This window comes from Pan troglodytes, chromosome 21, assembly GCF_028858775.2.
Source record: "Pan troglodytes isolate AG18354 chromosome 21, NHGRI_mPanTro3-v2.0_pri, whole genome shotgun sequence".
Taxonomy (NCBI): domain Eukaryota; kingdom Metazoa; phylum Chordata; class Mammalia; order Primates; family Hominidae; genus Pan; species Pan troglodytes.
Genome location: NC_072419.2, coordinates 44,798,047 through 44,818,407, shown reverse-complemented (window position 1 = coordinate 44,818,407; position 20,361 = coordinate 44,798,047). Strand labels below are relative to the sequence as shown.

General features: G+C 39.1%; 1 protein-coding gene across 17 annotated transcripts in view; it reads right to left on the bottom strand.

Moving 5' to 3' along the window:
* Positions 1 to 993: 993 nt before the first annotated feature.
* RALGAPB (Ral GTPase activating protein non-catalytic subunit beta) overlaps positions 994 to 20,361 on the bottom strand; it is a 105,781-nt gene continuing 86,413 nt past the window's right edge. For 8 of the 17 annotated variants that reach the window (XM_514640.8, XM_054674426.2, XM_054674424.2 and 5 more), the window contains 7 exons: positions 17,018 to 17,183; positions 14,243 to 14,362; positions 12,491 to 12,627; positions 9,726 to 9,834; positions 8,874 to 8,952; positions 5,417 to 5,565; positions 994 to 4,941 (listed from right to left, as the gene is read on the bottom strand). In XM_514640.8, the coding sequence (XP_514640.4) occupies positions 4,748 to 4,941; positions 5,417 to 5,565; positions 8,874 to 8,952; positions 9,726 to 9,834; positions 12,491 to 12,627; positions 14,243 to 14,362; positions 17,018 to 17,183 (954 nt within the window). In that variant the 3' untranslated portion in view covers positions 994 to 4,747. Of the gene's footprint in view, positions 4,942 to 5,416; positions 5,566 to 8,873; positions 8,953 to 9,725; positions 9,835 to 12,490; positions 12,628 to 14,242; positions 14,366 to 17,017; positions 17,207 to 20,361 lie in introns of those variants that run through there. The other 9 variants (XM_009437234.5, XM_009437230.5, XM_009437232.5 and 6 more) reach the window with 3 other exon arrangements.

Genomic DNA, 20,361 nt, shown 5'->3' with positions numbered 1-20,361 from the left:
CTCCTGATGCAGGGCCCAGAGGCCAAGAGAAGGAGGAGCAGGTGATCTGGGTTGGGGGTGATTCCCTGGAACTGGGTCCTGAAGGGGCTGCGGTCAGAGAGAGAGAGAGCTGAGCAGCATAGCTGGGAAAGGCTTGAGCACACATTTTTTTTCTGGCTACAAAACCTTTCCAGACACCAAAACAGGGCTACTGTGCAGTCAGCGTCTCTGGCCACTAGGCCCAGCTGGAGGTCCTGTTGTGCGTGGGCAGAGCAGGCAGAACACACAGTGCAAGGTAGGCAGCTCCCAGGCACAGTTCAGAGGGCACACGTCAGCAGCTCTTGGCAGAGGCATGGCCACAATGGTTCTCATGGTTGTTTCAAGTGGTCCATTCACTCCACTATGTGTGATCCAGGCCTGAAGGCACTCATCTGGCTCCAAGATGCCCTTCACAAAGGGGGCAGTGGGCGGCAGGGGATGATCTCTGCACCTCCCCCCTTTCCTGACTGTCTAGTCCTACTAGGGCTCAAATTTTCTGCAAGCAGAGGGCACAGCTGGCACTTTCTTGCTCCCGTAACATAAGCATCTATCTCCTCAGCAATTCGCAGCCCCTGAAAGGTGAGCCTCTATTGGCAGTGTTTTAATTATACAAGCTCCTTCCAGCAGAGAAGGCCAAATACTTTTCTTAAAATTAATCAAACTTTGAGTATTTCATGAAATACTCATTTAATGTCCATTTAAACTACAGATCTAAATTATAAAGGGCAGCCAAAGCCGAGCAGACATCCCCTGAAAGGGTAAAATTAACAGCACCTGTGTAGGAGTAAAGCCTCAGCCTGTATCCAAAAGCACACACAAAGTTATTAGATAAGAATCTCCTTAAAATTTAATTGACTAAATGTATTACATTCAATATTCCATGGGCTTCTTCTGGACAAAGGATCGGCATAAATACAAACAAACCTCTGGACCTTCTTCCCTAACCGACGAAGATGAAACACAGGAGGCAAGGGGCACGGGCACGCCTTCATATTTACACTTTGCCTTTACTTTACAGTTCAGTGCCAGAAATATTTACAGAAAATACAATAAGAAAAAGATCATGTCTTGGCAACATACTGAAATTCATACAAACTGTATATATGATTTCAAGCAAATAATGATACTGCTTATTTTTTAGCCACAACTGCCAAGCCCTTCAGAGGAGAAAGATGTCTTGGTCACTATAAGAGATGAGGACTTGGGAAACTTGGTTTGCTTCAACAAGTATTTATTGGGCGCCTACTATATGCAAGGCACTGTGGAATCCCAAATTATACCTTTTCCCTCACCATTAAAAAAAGAAAAGCATCTGAAGAACATGAGTTGATATTCTGAGAAACACACTAGAAGTACATGGCTTCTTTAGCTACTAAGAAACCCACCGTTTGATTCCACATCGTACGGATAGACCACCTCCAATCTCTCCAACTCAGGAAAAGAGGCTGTCATGGAAATCTTTAAAACAGACCATATGACTCCAATGTCATTTCATGTAAACACAGCAATCAGTTCTTTTCAGGAAGAGAGAACCTGAATGGGCTTTAAAATGGTGAATAGAGAACTACTGCCAGCAGCAGTGTCAAATTACCTCCAATACATGTTTCTTTTTTTATTATTTATTTATTTATTTATTTATTTATTTTTACCACCTACCACAAAACACATCTTTGAGCAAGGCTAACTTCCACTTTGGGTAAAGCTCCACCTTCCAGAAGAAATGAATACTCTTTAAGACTCTGCCTCTCTAGAACCCAGTCTGCAGAGTCTGACAAATGCTTCCCTAGTGTATGGAGAAGGTAACCGTTCATGAAGGCCTCATACACAGAACCTGCAGCAGGTAACTGACATTACTGGCCAAAGGTGTGGGTACTTGTATTCATCAATGAATCCAGAGGAAAATGGGCTGCTGTGAAATAAAGGATCTGGAAATGAAGGAAAATGTGCATGAGTATGCGAGTGTGTGTGTGTGTGTGTGTGTGTGTGTGTGTCTGATTAGTCCTTTCAAAGGCCCAATGGATGGAAGAGGGTCTCAGGAGGAAGCCCTAGACAAAAAGGAAAGCTAGCTAAATAAGGAAAGGATTAACAAGGTAAAAGCCCTCCTCACTGTCCTCAGTGCTCCCAACCAGAGGGGAGGAGAAAAGCTCCCTCCTGCAACTTAAGAAGGCAGTAGAAGGGCAACCTTACTTACCACCTTCCTCTTCACAGAATGCCACACTCATCCACCCCCGGCATACCCAACAGATATAGCAACTGAACTGTTTAAGCCACAGACAAAAGTGGTCCTGGTTTCCCACCAGAGGCTAGAACATATGCTGGCAAATTTATCAATGGACTACTAAATATTAATATTAGGTGCTAAATATGTTCCTCCAGTGCTATTCTACTCAAAGTGATTTTTAACACAGGCAGGTGGGTAAAAATAGTGACCATGAACTCAAATCCATACTAGTGAAAGAGCTAAGGGTTCTTCCCACTCCCTCTTTGGGCAGATGTTATTGTAAGCAGAAGGAACCAGCGCCTGGTAATGTATGGGTATCCCATATTCCACTGGCTCCGTACACACTGGGAGTTTCATGCCTTCAGGGGCTGCACATCCTTCCTTCCCTGGAAGACGAGGGAGTCTCCCAGATCACAAATGCATTCAACATGATTGTTCATGTATCAAATACATTGGAATTACAAGAAGTTGCCAGAATTTAGAGCTAACTCAAGGATCAGCAAGACCAACCCTCATACACACACACATACAGCACATTTTTCTGAAATTAACTATGCCAAAAGTAAAAGTTTGATCTGAAGAATCACACTGAAGAAGTACATCTACATCAGTTATTTTTAACCTCTGGAATGCTGTAAGTTACATACTAATTTATAGCCTTCTCTGCTCACTTCAACTAGAACAAGAGCCCATTTTCCCCTCAAAATGTCAATCTAGAATTACCTTGAAAGTTATTAAACCTCATCTTCTTCCTGTGAACTACTAGAACATTTTTAGGGTAGAATTTGCTCATCTTTATCCTATATGCCCTCTCCCATGTTACCATCTGGAAACATCAATTTATTGCCCAGCTTAAAAAGAAAATCAACTATTGAATAATACTATAACCTGAATGGAAACTGGAGTCATAGAAAGAGGAGGTTATCTTTACCTGAGCTTAAAACAAACATGAACAGGTTATGGCAAACTTTAAACCAAGAGCTGCTATGCCCATATTTCTTGCTTATAGATGACAAAATGCACATTTCTGGAATAAGAGACATTTGCACAGGGAATTAGGTCTCACACTATCCCCACTCCGTAAGTAAACCACCAAAACATCAAACCAAACAGATGGTTGTAGCTCTGACCCACAGTCAACTGACATCAGAGTTCAAGTGGGAAAACACCCCTTATACAACTGTGATCATTCCTCTTTGGACTTTAAATATCACGTATTTTCTTAAAATAATCTTACTAAAGAAGAAAGCACATGAGAATAGGATAAATGAGCAGTGTATACTGTAGCACTGTAACAGGAATCCTTGGATGTTCTGGGTCTGGCCACCTCAAAAGTTTTATCCCTGCAGAAAAGTAGCAGCGAGGTAATAGAAGTATTTCCAAAACCTGGCAGGGATCTGTTGGCTGGCAAAGTCCAGAAAACATGACAACAACAGCCATTTCTAACAGTAGCCACCCAAAGAGGTGGTCACTCATGTTTGTCAATTATGAGGAAATCCAGTAGTTCTCTGGGAGAGATCTGAATTAGTAGCGTTGAGAGGCTATTCCTGAACCCCATATTAGAATCCTTCACAAACTACTGCAGTTTGCTGCTTGGTCCTGAAATAAGAGACAATGGATGAAACCAAATAATTTTCAACCCTTATTGTGAATTTACATTTCTTTAAATAATATTTAATCAATGAATCACAAATATTTAACCTGTCATTATGTCACCCCGCTGGACAATAATGGAGAGAGTGGGGTATCACTGCTGTCTTATAACTTTTAACCCCACAAACTTTATTTGCATCCCCATTAAAGGACAAGGCCATGCTCCATTTCTGATCTGTTCCTGGGTCACTCAGAAACTGAGGCTTTCAGACAGATCTGTGCAGTGATGAGAAGGACAACTTTTTGAAATGTGGAGAAAAAAATATGACATCTTTTAATGTCAGGCTTCTTATCTGAGCAAAAAACATGTATCATCTTTTCTTTTTGTCAGTGTGACAGCTGGATGACAAGAAGACCTACAAGTGAGTAGAAGGCTGTGACTTCTTTCCTTCTCCTCCATGCTATCAACATGAGTCTTTAAATGTCCTGTAAGATTCTGAGAAAGATTTTAATTTTGAATACAACCTCCTAAAAAGTGAGGTATAAAACTATCTTCAACTTCTATATTGCAAATTTGTTGATACTACCAATGCACGTGTTTAACTGAGATGCATAAAAGCCTTTCTCCTCAAAAGGCTTATGTTTAACTAAAATTGTCACTTTTAAAAGAAAGTTTATGGCTAAAATGTATATCATCATTATCAGCAGGAGTATGATTGTGTCTGGGAGCCCATTTCACTAGATAGCCCAAAGTCTTCTATCAAATGGGTTATAATGTGTTTCTTCTATTCTGGTGATTAAACAGTAAGCTCTTGGGAGTGATTTGTTTTTATTTTTACAGTGATCACCTATCAAACTGTTCTGCTGTGTTATAGTTCCCAAACTGGAGTTCAACAGTCTTAGAAATTCAGTGGTCTAAGAACTGCAGTTCTTGAGTCCAACCTCCTGGAAAAGTGAAGTATAAAACTCTGGCTCCAGCTGCTTGTTCCGGTACTTGTTGACAATGTCGGTGATTTTCTGTTTCCGGCGGACATGGGGGGGACTGTAGGAGTCACTTTCCAGTCTCTTTCTTCTACAAATGTTAATTACAGTCTGCCTCACCAGAAAGCCTTGAAAATAGAGAGTTTTAAAATAAACGTTAGAAACTAGTCACTTATGTAGGTGAACTGTAAGTATTCAGGTGAACTATTCTCCACATACTCAAAACTATTTCATTCAATTTGCAAACTTCCCATCCCCAGAGAGATAGACATAGTGCTAAGATAAAACTGTCAGAAGAAACACACAATGACAAGGAAAAGGAGAATCAAAATCTATTCTAAAAACCTATTTTCTGTCCTGGATTACAAACAGCTATCTTCAATATTTTAATACTAGAAGTTAGTGAGGTTTTACTTATACTTACTAGATTAAGGACAGATTTAAAAAGAACAAAACATGCTCCCTTTTTAACAAGAGCCATACCATTTCCTACATGTGGAAGCTATTAATTATCACCATTTCCTCATTTTTACTTCTTTTTGGTTTATAAAAATGATAAAGAAAAAGAAAATTTAACTCTTCGGCCACATATGAAGACCTTACCAAGAGCTCGCCTGCTGACAATCATCCCATCCACAAGAGGGATGACCATATTAAATTTTCCAGTGGCACCTTGAATTTTTATCCGGAATAATCCAGTGTTTAAAGGGTGGATGAAGATGACAGGAACTTCTTTTTCAAGAGTTGTAGATCTTAAGAAAAGAAAATTTTTATCTCAGACACCCAAGAGTTGAAGTCCCCGAGACACCCAAGAGTTGAAGTCCCCCACATATAGCCTAAGATTACTAAAGGGACCTGTTGCTTGGCAGTGGTCTGAGAAAAGCCAAGGGGTCAGTGTGCTCAGAATCTGCTTTCTGGGAATCTATGCTGCTGCCCCCTATAACATCTGGTCCTAAAGGTCCATTACTGGGTCAAGCTTTCTAAGCTAACAGAAAGGAGCTGAAAAAATATATATGCTTGGAAAACCAATAGGGACACTGGGTGGAAGGAGAGGCCAAGAGTACTCTGCTGCATGGAGTTAAGAATTTAGCAACCAGCTATGGGACTTTCACTTTAGTTCCTCTTCTTGTAGGGAACAAAAGTGTGGCCGGCCAGAGTACAAGGAATTCCAGCATAGTCAAGGCTGATAATCCCAGAGGAGAAGCAGGAACACAGCTTCGGCCCATGACAGGAATCCCCGATATAATTTTTTTTCAGGGTGGGGAAGGACGTTGGGAGAGCCATTAATCTAAGCCAGCTGCAAATGTCCTTCTCGGCTATGGTGATAAATGGCCGCATTGTGGCAGGGCCAAAGCCCTCACAGCCTCTGGCCAGGCAGCAGATGCTAAAGTTGGCAACTGCTCCTATGGAGGGGCGAGTTACTCATTACACACTAGGGATAGGCCAACCCATCTAATATTACATGTTATTTGTGATGCTACATGTTGGGGTCTTTTTGCAACCCAATGAGTTTTCTTTCTATATAGGTAAGGTGATTTTGGCCAAAGCAACACTGAATCAATCTTTCAAGACATTAAAAAAAAAAAAAGAAAAATCAATCCTTGAGTAATTCTGTCCCCAAGACAAATGATAAACTTTGCTAATCTACCAATAAAATATACATTTTACTGTCAAATTGTATTACAACCTTTGACCTAAAAAGATGAAAACTTGAGAGGCCGAGGCAGGAGGATCACTTGAGCCCAGGAGTTCGAGACCAGCCTGGGTAACATGGTGATACCTTGTGCCCAGTTTTGTTTTGTTTTTTTAAATTAAAAAAAAAAAAAGATGAAAACAACAAAGACAGTAAATGATAAGTAAGTCTCTTCTAATTAGTTCCAGAAAAGTCTACTCATGACTATTCTATAGTCTCTTCTTTAGCAAGTTAGTGTCATAAAGAAAAAAGGACTGTTCCAGATTAAAAGAGACTGAAGGAATTAAAACCAGATATATAGTCCTGGAGTGAATTCTTTACCAATTGTGAAGAATATTTTAGTAAAAATGAAGAAATTTGAATGTTGGCTATTAGATAATATTAAGAAAGTATTACTAACTTTATTATTGCGATGTTGTTTAGCTATCTGAAAAGTTTCTTACTTTTCAGATGCATACTGATGTATTTGGAACGTTAAGATATCTGTAATTTGTTTTAAAACACCAAAGCATATAAAACATGGAAGTTTTAAGAATGACTTGCCCTCTTTTAGAAGTTTAAAATGATAATGCTAAAATAAATCATCTTTACTGACTTCATTTCAACAACAATCACCTAACAATATTAGAATAAATTCATCTTATATGCAATTTGAATCAGCTCACATAACTAAAAGGAACTTAAAATATCAAGTTTCAGGGTAGCTCTGTGATGAGAGAGATGCAGGGTCAATGCATTTGGGGTCAAAGGCCTGGATTCAGGTAGCTTTCTCCTGCATTTACTGGATGTGTGATACTAAGGAATAACCTCTTTGAGCCTATTTTATCCCACTAGTAAAACGGAAAATAACTGTTGAACTCTTAGAGTTATAAACCAAAAACAAGTAAGCAAACCTTGAAAACTACAAAGCCTATACAAATACATTGTTACCATTCTTAGAATCAGATTATTCTCTTTTTATCCTTCTTGTGTATGGGCAGGTAAAACAAATTTTAACCCAATTATAAAGTATTACATTTTGCTTAGAAACATATTTCTGTTAATTAGCTCATATGATTTAGGATATTTTAACTGCTATTTGGCCACACTGTTTTGGCCAATTTAACTCCATTATTTCAATCTAATATTGCTACCCTACTATTACGGTCTTTATTAATATTTAATTGCCTCTACTTCTCCATTTTTCTTTTTGCTCTAGATAAATGTAAAATAGCAATTAATTATACTATTAAAACTCCTGCTAAAGCACCCAACATCACTAATCATCAGGGAAATGCAAATCAAAATCATAATGAGATAGCACCTCATTCCAGGTAGGATGGTTATTTTCAAAAAAACCAAAAGAAAACAAGTGTTGGCGAGAATGTGGAGAAAAGGGAATCCCCTTGTATGCTGTTGGTGGAAATGTAAACTGGTACAGCCACTGTGGAAAACAGTATGGTTCCTCAACAAATTAAAAATAGAATGTTCATATGATCCAGCAATCCCACTTCAGGGTGTATATCCAGAGGAACTGAAACCAGGATCTCAAAGAGATAGCAGCACTCCCATTTTCACTGCAGCATTCTTCACAATAGCTAAGACATGGAGGCAACCTAAATATCCATCAATGGACGAATAGACAAGGAAAATGTGGTGTACACATACAATGAAATATTATTCAGTCTTAAAATGGAAATCCTGCCATCTGCAACAACATGGGTGAATCTAGAGTACATTATGCTAAGGCAGGCACAAAAAGACAAATTCCACATGATATTACTTATATGACAAATCTAAAATAAACTCAGAGAAGCAGAGAGTGGAATTCTGGTTGTCAGGAACTGCAGGGAGGGAAAAATGTGGAGGTATTAGCCAAAAGGTGGTATAAAGTTTCAGTTATGCAGGATTAAGTCCTAAAGATCAACAGTATAGTACAGTGGCTACAGCTAATAATACAGTATTGTATACTTAAAAATTTGCTAAGAGGGTAGATCTTATGTTAAGTGGTTCTTATCACAAAATAATAATAATAATGAATTAAGTGGGCAGGAGAAAACTTCTGGAGATGGTAGAAGTGTTCAGGAATAGATTGCTGTGATGGTTTCATGCATATATACTTATCTCCAAGCTCATCAAGTTGTATACATTAAATACGTATAGCTTTTAGCAAGTCAATCAGTTATACTTCAATAAAGTGGCTTTAAAAAAATCCATGCTATAATAATTTGATAACCTTGTACATTGTATACAAACTTCTTTCTTTGATTTTTTGTTTTTATTTCTAGTTGTCTACAACTCTTTCGTTTCATAATTCCTTATTTATTAAGCTGCAATCAATATGTTAAAAAAAGACACGCTGATGAACTTCAAGCAAATAGAGTGTACCTCAGTGAAGTGCTACTATTTGCAGTAGTTTCCACACCAGTACTGATCTCTGTCATCAGCTCTGAGAGGGGAAAGTTCTCTGGAAGAAAATAATAGCATTACAATTAATATCTCCCTCATTTTCCCAAACAGATAATAGGAAATCTAATTTTCTAATCTCTTTACATAAGTGAGTGGCAAATATATGGACTGTGCTGTCCTGAAATATCATCTTAATTATTCTCTACAAATTAAAAAATTCTCTCTCAAGACATTTTTTAGCTAATTTCATCTAAAGCAAAGAGTTTTTAGAAAATATGTTCTGTGATCTTTGAGGGCTTGGTTGAAAAGTAACTATCACACTTTCCCACAAACTCTGGGCTGGATGGGATTTTAGGCCAAGTATATATTTCTAATGCTCTAATGTTGCTTATGTAAAAATCATGAGAAACTTACCCAGAGCGCAACTCTTAAGGACAAATTAAGCTTTATACTAAAACGAGACAGTAGGACATGTGGGTGGAGAGAGGGTAAGTGAAGTGCTTCCCCTTCCCCTTTCCAAAGGTCCTGGGATGACTGAGACCAACTGGCAACAAACCACTGACTGTGATGCCAACATGAATAGCCAAAAGCTTTGTATCTACTGGTCTCATCAAATCTTCACAACTATGAAAAAAGTACCAGGATTTAACAGAGGAGTAATCTAAGGCTTAAAGAAACTGAGTAGTGGAGCTGGGGTACAAACCAAGGCTTGCTGAACTCCAGGACTAGCTCCTGGCCACACAATGCTTATGTGCCCACTCCCTGTAGACATTTAGCAAGTCACTGTCATATATTGCCATTTTATTTATGGACAAAGTCCTCATACAGTACCTATATCATCATAGCGTTCCACCCAGACTACAGAAACTCTTGTCTCAGGTCCAAGGGGAGGAACAGGGCGACCCTGAGGCAGCTTCCTCATTCTGGAACTGGGACTGAGCTACATGAAGAAGAAGAAGACAGACAGCGGGAAAAACAACAGCAACAAAAAACTGGCTTAATAAAACTACCCAGTCATTCATTTGTCAAGGTGCTCAGTGACATAAGTATCAGGTCATGGAAAATCACTTTAGGAAAAAGTGTATACATTTGCAACAAAGCTCTTCTTTGGCTCCTGTTCATCAGTCTTAACCTAGGACAAGGCTTAAAATTGTCAAAGAAAAAAAAAAGGAAGGAATACTGAATAATTATAATTTGCATTAATAAAAACAAAATTTACACACAGTATCTTAATGAGGGCTTAAAAGATTTGAGTCTATCTCTGTTAGGGCCAGACAGCAGTACCCTTCCCCATCACAGCAACATCACTACTTGTCTGGGGATCCTAATCTCTAAAATGTCCCATCAGCAAGTTATTCCTAGATTCCAGACCAAATGTCTCCTACTGCAATTTATGCTTAATTCCTTTTTCTCATCAGTAGAAAGAAAAACGAGTTGTTTGGGCCTTCATTACCATGCAGTGTGCTTCTGGCTTCCTGCCACCCTAATCAACTCTAAGTTTCACTGCAAGGTTAACAGGACTATGTGGCTCCCCTTTAGCAAACTGGTACCCTGAGCTGCACCTCTTTTGAGGCATGCAGCAGAGCTAAGTTTGTGCTAAAGCCCTAAACAAAGCTCATGTGTACAGAGGGAAGAATCTCATACTTGAGGTGAATTTTAAAATTAAAACTGCTTTATTAGCACAGAAATATACATGTCTTTACCAGATGACCAGAGTCCATGGCAAGTCCCCCCGGATAATTATATCTACTCTGACATTCACAGAAAATGGCCAGACCAAGAGATTTCTCCCAAACTAGTGACAGACATCTGGCCATATTCACAGACTACTTTCTTAGTATCAAGGTCCCTATTTAGCTTTGACTCTCTCTCTAACTGCTTCCATCTCTGACCTCTAGCCCTAGACTTAAAGAGCTCCTGTGATTAGGTCAGGTCTACTTGGAAAATCTCCCTTTTGATTAACTCAAAGTAACCCAATTAAACCCACAGGATCCCTTTGCCAAATAATGTAACATAATCACAGTTATCCTATCATAGTCACAAGTTCCACCCACACGCAAGGAGAGGACATTGTACACGGGCAAACGTCGCTGGGGGTTACCTTAAAATTTTGCCCAACACCCTGGCGTTTTTCCTGCAATCTTGCTAAACTCACCTCAATAGTTCTAGTGGATTTTTAAAAAGATTCCTGAGGGTTTTCTACTTACATGATCATGTCATCTGCAAATACATACAGTTTTACTTCTTTGTTTCTAATCTTTATGTACTGTTTCCTTTTGTCTTATTTCTCTGTGTAGGCCCCTCCTCTATCATGTTGAACGTAAGTGGTGAGAATAGGCATCCTTGCCTTGTCCTCCACCTCAGAGGAAAAGCATTCAAGAATAATGTACAATGTATAAGTATAATGTTAGCTGTAGGTTTTTAGTAGATGCTCTGTATCAAGTTGAGAAAGTTCTACTCATAGTTTGCTGAGAACTTTTCTCATAAATGAGTACTGAATTTTTGTCAACTGCGTTTTCTCCATCTATTGAGATAACCATATGGTTTTGCTTTGTTTTTTTTTTGTTTGTTTGTTTGTTTTTAGTTTGTTAGTGTCTGCAAAGTACAGTATAAGTGAGAAACAAAAACATGGTGCTTTATCTGGGTTCTAAGGAATAACTATGCTGGCATTCAGAAAATGAGTATAAGGGCAGCTAATCACTGAATACTAGTTCTGTCCACAAATCTCAAATAAAAAAAAACTTTTAAAGTAAGTATTAGATTTGGCTAAAATCTTGCATTGCTATGCAATACTGACTGATCATCTCTAAACTGTATTCTGTAAAACCTTTTAAAAACTCCTGATTTTCAAATCAGTCTACTCCAGGGACTATTACACCACCCGGCATTTTTTTCCTAAATCAATTTTAAAGGTAAAAACCTCCCCGTATTCTCTTTTAAGCATACACTTACACTAAAAATAAATTTCACTGTGGAAGGAAGCTAACCTAAAATCCTGTACAATGGAAGAACACCTTTAGTCAAGCTGACACTTCTGTCTTTGTTATGATTTGTTCTAAGTCAATCTTCCTACACTTCTGACCTGATCACAGATAAAGAAGTAACATTTGCTGATAAGGTAAGAAAAAAGATAAAGCAAAAAGCTCCTCTTGTAGTAGGTGCTGTGTTCCTCACTCAGAATATTTATCCATATACTGAGTTATTCTCCCTAATGTTCCTATTTTTATATGGTCAGACTTGTTTAAGATGAACATTGCAAGATTAAAGATAAAAAAACATGTAGTTACTGCAGTAACTTTAGTGGATATTTCAGGGACAAAATTAAAACCTAGGCTTAAAAAGGAACAGATGAGAGAATCAAGTACGGGACCAGAATGGTGAAATCAAGAGAAACCACAAAGGCTGTCTCAGAATGAACTATTTGTTACAGGCTGAAAAAGAGAAATTCGTGAGAATTTTATTTTAAAAAATTAAGTTACTAAGGAATCAGTACTCTGATATAAATACTCTCTGGGTTAAAAGCTTTTCAGGCAGGATTCTATAATTACCCTGATTTCACTACAAAATTTTGGAGACCTATCAACAAAGTAACTTACCCTCTGTGAGGAATTAAGATTGTCTGTATGATTGGGGAAAAGCTCAAGTGTCAGGGATGGCTGTTTCAGAATTCCTGGCATAAGATCCATATTTGAATCACTATCTTGGTCCGAGATGTTACTTTCCAATGAATCAGCTATGGGGTAAAGGAAAAAAAGCAACTATAATACATACCACTTATTTGGAGCAAGGCTGTTAAAACTAATTATGCTCACCAGTCTAACCTAAATCACTTAAACAAAGCATTGCTTCGAGAGCAAGGGCTGACAAACTTTTTTCTATAAAGGATCAAGTACTAAGTATTTTAGGCTTTGCTGGCTATACAGATCTCTCGCATATTCTTCTTTATATTTTATTTATAACCCTTTAAGAATGTAAAACCCGTTCTTGGCAGCATTTGGCTTGTGCCACTGTGGTTTGCCAGCTCCTGCTCTAAAGGATAACCAAAATCAGACTAGAAAATATTTGACGTTTCAGATGTAGAATATAATAAATGCCATTATTACTCTCTGAATTATTTAGATTATATATTCAATCGTGTAGCATTGTGCCAAATAGGCACTGGGACATCCAGAAGCTACAGAAGATCTAGTCTCTGTGATTAAGAGCAATCTGGTTGGAGATAAGTACACAGAAAGTTATCCTCCACCCCATCCAAAAAAATCTCCAAATATCAGAAATAGGAGGAAGCTGAGTTGGAGTGGGCACAGTTGGCATAGGAGATGTTTCACAACAGGAGACAAAGACCCAATTGCAGGAGCTATAGAATAAGGACAAGGCTCTAGCTCTGGGAGGACTTGTCTGGTACTAACAGGCTGGGCCAGAGAAACCAGGCAGGTATGTCCCCAAAGAGGACGGACAGGTTCTGGCTTCTGGAATTATAAGTAGTAAACCAGAACCTTGACGGGAAGCCCAACAGCTGTTATAATTCAAACCTAAACCATGGAAGGTCCAACCTTCCAGGGACACAGCTGGCTCCAGAGAGTAAGACAGGGAGGGGCCTAGAGTGAGAAATCAAGGGTCCAAGTACAAAGGTTAGGCAGCTACCAAGGTAGGGCACAACAAAAGTCATTAGTCTGGAAATAAGACTGTGAAATCGTGATGTATAGTATCCCATCCTACAAATGATCTCAAAGAAGAAGGTGAAGTTTCCCACCTACTGCCAGACCACCTACTCGGTCAGGCATGAACAAAGAGGCTTAATTTGCAAAGAGCAAAGGTTCTGGGCAAAATAAAACTGTGAGTTCAGACTAAGAAGTAATAATTACTCCCAATTCTTAAAAAGTCTTGGACCACCATCTTTTCTAGGCTGCTGAAGTTTCTCTTGCTCAGTGTTAGAAGAATGGCCATATGCTATCATGAGATACTTCCAGTTGTAGGATCCTAGGTGGTTCCATGCAAAGGCTCTCATATGGGAATAGAAAAGTAGGTGAGGGATCACTCGTAGAGAAAGAAATGAACTGGAAAATAAGCCTATGTATTGATTAATTAGATTAAAGAAAGCAAAATATCAGTTGAAATGGGATTCCTTCACTATTTAAAGATTATTAGAGGGTCAGTCTACTTGTCTTTAACTACTTTCCATAAAAAAGTTAAGAGAAGACATCTTGTGCTTCTGCATATTGTTATAATGCCTTAGAAGCTAAAGAATGCCTTAGATCACTTCAAAATCTCTTCCAATGCAGTAATATCACACAACCCAGGAATATAAAAATAGATCCTAAAACAGGACCATGCAAAAATGATCTTACTTAAGGACTCCACAGGAGAAGGAACCACAAAAGCAATTTCTGTAAGGGCATCAGCATAATACAGCACCTTCTTCTGTCCATTGAAAATGCTAGCTCCAATATCTTCAGAGGAAATCACTTCTTCTGGGAAAAAGAAACACTACATTACCGCTTCAAAAAGTAGGAAAAAACCAGTATCATCTTGCTACATGAAATGTTAACTGGTTAATAAAGTGATAAATAGAATATATGTTTTCAACAAGAACCAATTAGTATGAAAGAATAAAATATAATGCTTATTAGATGTCTTTATTTTTAAATAATAAAATCTTAATTTCATAATTTCTGAAACGACTGTATATCAGACCACTTCTGATTAGCAGGGCTTTTAATTCAAGTGTATGAAGCAGATTAAGGGAGCAGTCCTTTGGATCCAGTAAATAAATAATCAAAAGGAAGACCATCCCAGTCCCTCAGAAGGGAGTTGGGCCAGAGAGACAGGCAGGCAGGCAGGCAGGCAGGCAGGCAGGCAGAGAGAGAGAGAGAGAGACAGAGAGAGAGAGAGAGGGGGGAAGAGGAAGAAGAAGAAGAAGAAGGGAGGAGGAGGAGGAGAAGAGGAGGAGGAAGAGGAGGAGGAGGGAGGAAGAGACAGAGAGAGAGAAGAAGAGAGAGAAGAGAGAGAGTGCACATGTGCGTTATCTCTGGACTCTTGCTTTTAAGGCATTTCTATCCCTGGTCTCTCTCTATGGCTCCTCAAGTTGGCCTATGTTCCACCTTCCTCAATGGTCAGTGACACTGTATAAAAATGTACAGCCAGTTTTAGTAATAGTATCTGCTCTAAGCCAGGAAGACTGAATTAACAAAAGAAACATTCATGAGAGCTATATAGTTCTCAATTAAAATGAACTCAGTGTCCTACTAGCAATACATAAAAGACCAACAATCGGACCAAAAATTGGAAAGGGGAAATGGACAAGTACTTCTCAGGGAAGAAATAAAAATATGATAAGATATGCTCAACCATTATTAAAAATTAAAAATTTCTCACCAAAAAAATTGGAAGATACCTAATTCTGGTGAAGGTATGGCAAATAGGAAGCTTTAGACAAGAGGTTAGCAAACTTTTTCTGTAAAGGACCAGACAGATAACATTTTAGGCTTTGTAAGCCACAGGGTCTTTGCCACAACTACTCGATTCTGTCATTGTAGCATGAAAGCTGTCATAGACAATGTGTAATCTAGAGTGTGACCGAGTTCCAATAAAACTTTATTTACAAAAACAGGGCTTTAGTTTTCTGACTCCTGGTGTGGGCTCCGGGCAGGCACTTTGTATCTGATGTAGTAGATGCTGTGGTTACTATCCCAATAGCCACTCTATCCACCCCTATTCTGCAGCAGGCAAAATGTGCAGGTGGGACTGACCTCTGATACTAGTTCTAGCTTGTCTGTATCTCTCTACCAGAGTCATTCTATCTTTCTTGCCATAAGGACAGGCTTGGGATAGTCTAATCGGCATATAGTTCCGGATTCGGGGAGTAGGGAGTTCTGAGATCTGGCTAATCTCTCCTCTTCAGGCTGCTGTGGTATGTGAATGTAAAGCCTGGAATTGCCTTTCTGCACTATTAGAGAAGCCAGGCTGGGGACAAAGCCAAAATATGGAGAGCAAAGCTAAAGGAAAATTGTAAAGAAATAAAACAGGAATGCTAATCAAATGACACCAAAAACTTAACCAACCTCTGGAATTTTCAGTTACATGGGCAATAAATTATCTTTAAAATCTAAGGCAGTTTGGGTCACGTTTTCTGATACTTGCAACTGATATATTTATCAAAAGGAAAAATGTGCACTGGGCATAGGCATTATCCACTTTAGAGAGGTAACACTAACTTTCCAGTGACCTCAGGAGCCCAGGAACAGAAAGCATTAGCCAGGTGGGGCAAAGGTCTTAAGTTTAAGTTTATACTGGCTCTGCTACTTGTTATCCTGATTACAGTTCCTCAGAGGATCTGAGGGGATGGGCAAGAATCCTCAGAGATGGTCAGCTGTTTACTACAAAGGTTTTGGTATAATATCCCAAGAATATAACCTTTAAGTGTGACTGTTTTGATAGCCACAGTTGATAAAACACACTGGTTAATAGAAAACTACTTATTAGACAAAACATGCTTGTTAGGAAGCTGTATTGTTTGTATGGATGACCTATATTACACCATTTGTATAGAAAATTGAATCTTATGCATATTATAAAAAAGGAACTTATCAGCATTGTAATAAGCCAGTCATTTTGTATTAACTCTATCATTATGTGTATATATATCTTTCATATACACTGAAAATGTCTAGAATATATAAACTGTTATTAAGTTACCCTGTCAGGACTGGGATTAGGGGAAGGATACTTTTCCTCTATATACCTCTGTTTAGTTTTTAGAGACAGGGAGTTGCTCTGTCACCCAGGCTGGAATGCTGTGGCATGATCATAGCTCCAATCCCTGGCCTCAAGTGATCCTCCCACCTCAGCCTCCTGAGCAGGTAGGACTACAAATACATGGCCCTCAAGCCTAGAAATGTTTTCATTTTTTGTAGAGATGGTGTCTCGCTATGTTTTCCAGGCTGGTCTTGAACTCCTAGCCTCAGTCGATCCTCCCACCTTGGCTTCTCGAAGACAGGCATGCGCCACTGCACCCAGCCTGGTTTTGTATTTTTAACAAGACTATAAATCACAGTAAAGGGGGAAGAAAAAAACAAGACTAACAAACAAGAAACAACTGACATTTGAAACACTGTGAGTTTTACCTTGTTGAGATCCTTCACCATCATCACAACAATTAATAGACCAACTGGTAGAAACATGCCCAGTCCAACCAGGGTGTCTGCCCACATCTACTGACCAGCCAAGGGAAAGCAAAAATTCTAGGAAATGTGGCTGAACAGTTCTGGAAGACTCCACATTCTTTAAAATCTGAAATACATACCAATCATCAGCTATAATGAAGGAAACAAAAATAATATATCAAAATAAATCTTCATAAAAATTGGTTAGTTTTGAAGCTTCTGACAAATCATGTCCAAGCTCAGAATAAATTTGAGGATATATCACTATAGAGAAAAATGCATTCTCCAGAGTTAGACAGATTTGGATTGGCTGAGCCTTGGGCAAGTTTCTTAACCCCACTGCCTCAGTTTCTTAATCCATAAAGTAGAGATAATAACAATGGTTGTGAAGTAATGCAAGAAAAGCCCTGAGCTCTCTTCCTGGCAAAACAATTACTGAACCAGGCATGTTTACTAAAAGACACTATGTCCCTGCCTTCACAGAGTTTACTGTCTGGTTAATGAGAAACATTACATAGGTATGCAATTATTTAACTATAAATCTTGATAAATGCTACAAAATCTACTAAAATTCAATAAACATTAGGTGTAATTAATAAATGAGTATGAAAATATCCTTTTCTTAGGCCAAAGAAGAGAATTCCAGGAAAAATGAAGTGGCCAGAAAGTTCTCTCCTCTTCACTAAGCACTAAATGTAATGCGTGGGGTTTCTACTGGCCTCACAAAGAGTCCCTCATTCTAAAACAGTGCTTCTCATCTAGGGGTGATTTTGCTCTTCAGCGGACATCCAACATTTGGAGACATTTTTGGTTGTCATAACTGGTGAGGCACACTACAAATATCTAGTGGTAGAGGCCAAAGATGCTGCTAAATGTTCTAAAATACACAGGACAGCCCCCATAACAAAGAACTTATCTGGCCCAAGATGGCAATAGTGCTGCTCTTGAAAAACTCACTTTTAAAGGAAGGAAACTAAGAAATTCCCTTGCAAATGAAAAATAAAAGGGGGAGGGTAGAGAGCAGAGTATATCAAAATCATCTGGGAAATCTCCTAAAAATAAGGTTTTCTTCGCCTGCTCTAGACCTTCTACATTAAAATCAGTGAAGGCGGAATCCTGGAATCACTATTTCTAAAAATTCCTCCAAATGACTGTGATGCAGCCAGTCCACAAATCACTGATGTCATTCATACAATGCTAATCTATACCAAGATCATACAGAGGCCCGTGAAAGTCAAAATACAGGAAGTTACATTCATTACATCTGACCCACTGCAAATCATCTCAAGGTCATTACCTCTTAAACACAAAACCAGACTATTTTTTTTTTCTTTTGAGATGGAGTCTTGCTCTGTCGCCCAGGCTGGAGTGCAGTGGCGCAATCTCTGCTCACTGCAAGCTTCACCTCCCGGGTTCACGCCATTCTCCTGCCTCAGCCACCCGAGCAGCTGGACTACAGGCTCCCGCCACCACACCCGGCTAATTTTTTTGTATTTTTAGTAAAAACGGGTTTTACCTGTTAGCCAGGATGGTCTCGATCTCCTGACCTCGTGATCCGTGCGCCTCGGCCTCCCAAGTGCTGGGATTACAGGCATGAGCCACCACACCCAGCCTAAAACCAGTCTCTTTTGAAGTGAACCTATTTAGTTTACCCATATCCCTTCACATTCTTATGGATGCCAAGAAACTGACTTAACAACCATTTCTAGTTTTTGCAATTCAAATTTTTATCTAGAAGTAAAACTTTTAAATAAACAATTTTTGAAAATTTAGTCAAGAAGCAATAAGTGAATCAAATTCAACTTTCATGCCACTTGCTGGCAGACAGAAATTAATCTTAATCTACCCTGTGGCTAGGGAAGGCAGGTCTTAGACATTCCAAAGGAGATCTCAGGAAATCTTCATTAATTCCTAGTCACCCTCAGCTTCTAAAAAGCTAAGGAAACTGAACTGGGTTAGGAGGTGCCTCAAGGATTTGTGTCTTCTTGTACAGGCAGGAGAAAAGTGGCTCCATTATTCTTATACAAAACAATGCACTGATTTGCTGCAAAACAGATCCCCACCTCCATAATTAATCCAATTTTACTGAGCTTCTTCTAAAACACTTGACTCCATCGGTCTCATCTCTGGCTACCACCAGCCCACCTTCTCTTAAGCTCCAAGCATATTAGACCCCATAATGAAATTCATGAAGAAATGCTCTCTTTACCCTGAAGAATTTACAGGTTATTATTATTTTGTCAGTGACAATCTGCTTCTACCTCCTTACCTACAGTTAAGGCACACCTTAAATACCAGCTAGAATATCTTTTCCTCCAGGCCACCTTCTTAAAACCAGATTAGGTTTTCCTGCTATGGCTCCTATAACATGCTTTAATGACCCTATTAACACCCTTTACAATGGTTGTTTGCTTATTTAATCATCTGCCTTCCCTTCTATGCAGTAGTTTTAGGGGGCCAGAAATCTTGTAGATTTTGTTCAGCACTATAACCCTGGTACCTAACAACAGACACTTCTTAACTTTATTGACTCAATAACAAAAAAAAAACTTTCTCATAAATCAGTGTTCTTTTCTAGGAGCTCACAAATCATTTGAAACAGTGCTTCTAGTGTAAACATTTGGAAACTTTGGTAAATTTCTTTAGGCAAGCTAATTTGATTAGCTGATTGTCTTAAAATGACTACAGTAAAATTCCAGGATCATGTAGTCACAGTGCCCTACACATCTGAACACTACATTTTACAAGTCTTCCTTCGGCTCTTTCCTAGTTACAGTCAGTAACTTCCTGCCTATTCCATATTTCAATTATTCCTTTCCAAAAAGCACTGCAAGTCTCCTGCCATTTTGCTCTCAGTTTTCCATTCTCACCTATCTTACATTTTTCTTCGTCCTTCTCTTAGTCTCTTTGTTCCACGTATCCAGGTATGTTTTACTTAGTCCTTCTGTTTTGTTTTGTTTTTGAGATGGAGTCTCACTTCTTCGCCCAGGCTGGAGTGCAATGGTGCAATCTCGGCTCACTGCAACCTCTGCTTCCCGGGTTCAAGCAGTTCTCCTGCCTCAGCCTCCCAAGCAGCTGGGACTACAGGTGCCTGCCACCACGCTGGCTAATTTTTGTATTTTCAGTAGAGACAGGGTTCCACCATGTTGGCCAGGCTTGTCTTGAACTCCTGACCTCGGGTGATCCATCCGCCTCGGCCTCCCAAAGTGCTGGGATTACAGGCGTGAGCCACCGCACCCAGCCAGTCCTTCTGTTTTTCTCCTTTATTTCAGGTGTTATTTCTCCCACTGCACACTATGCATTCC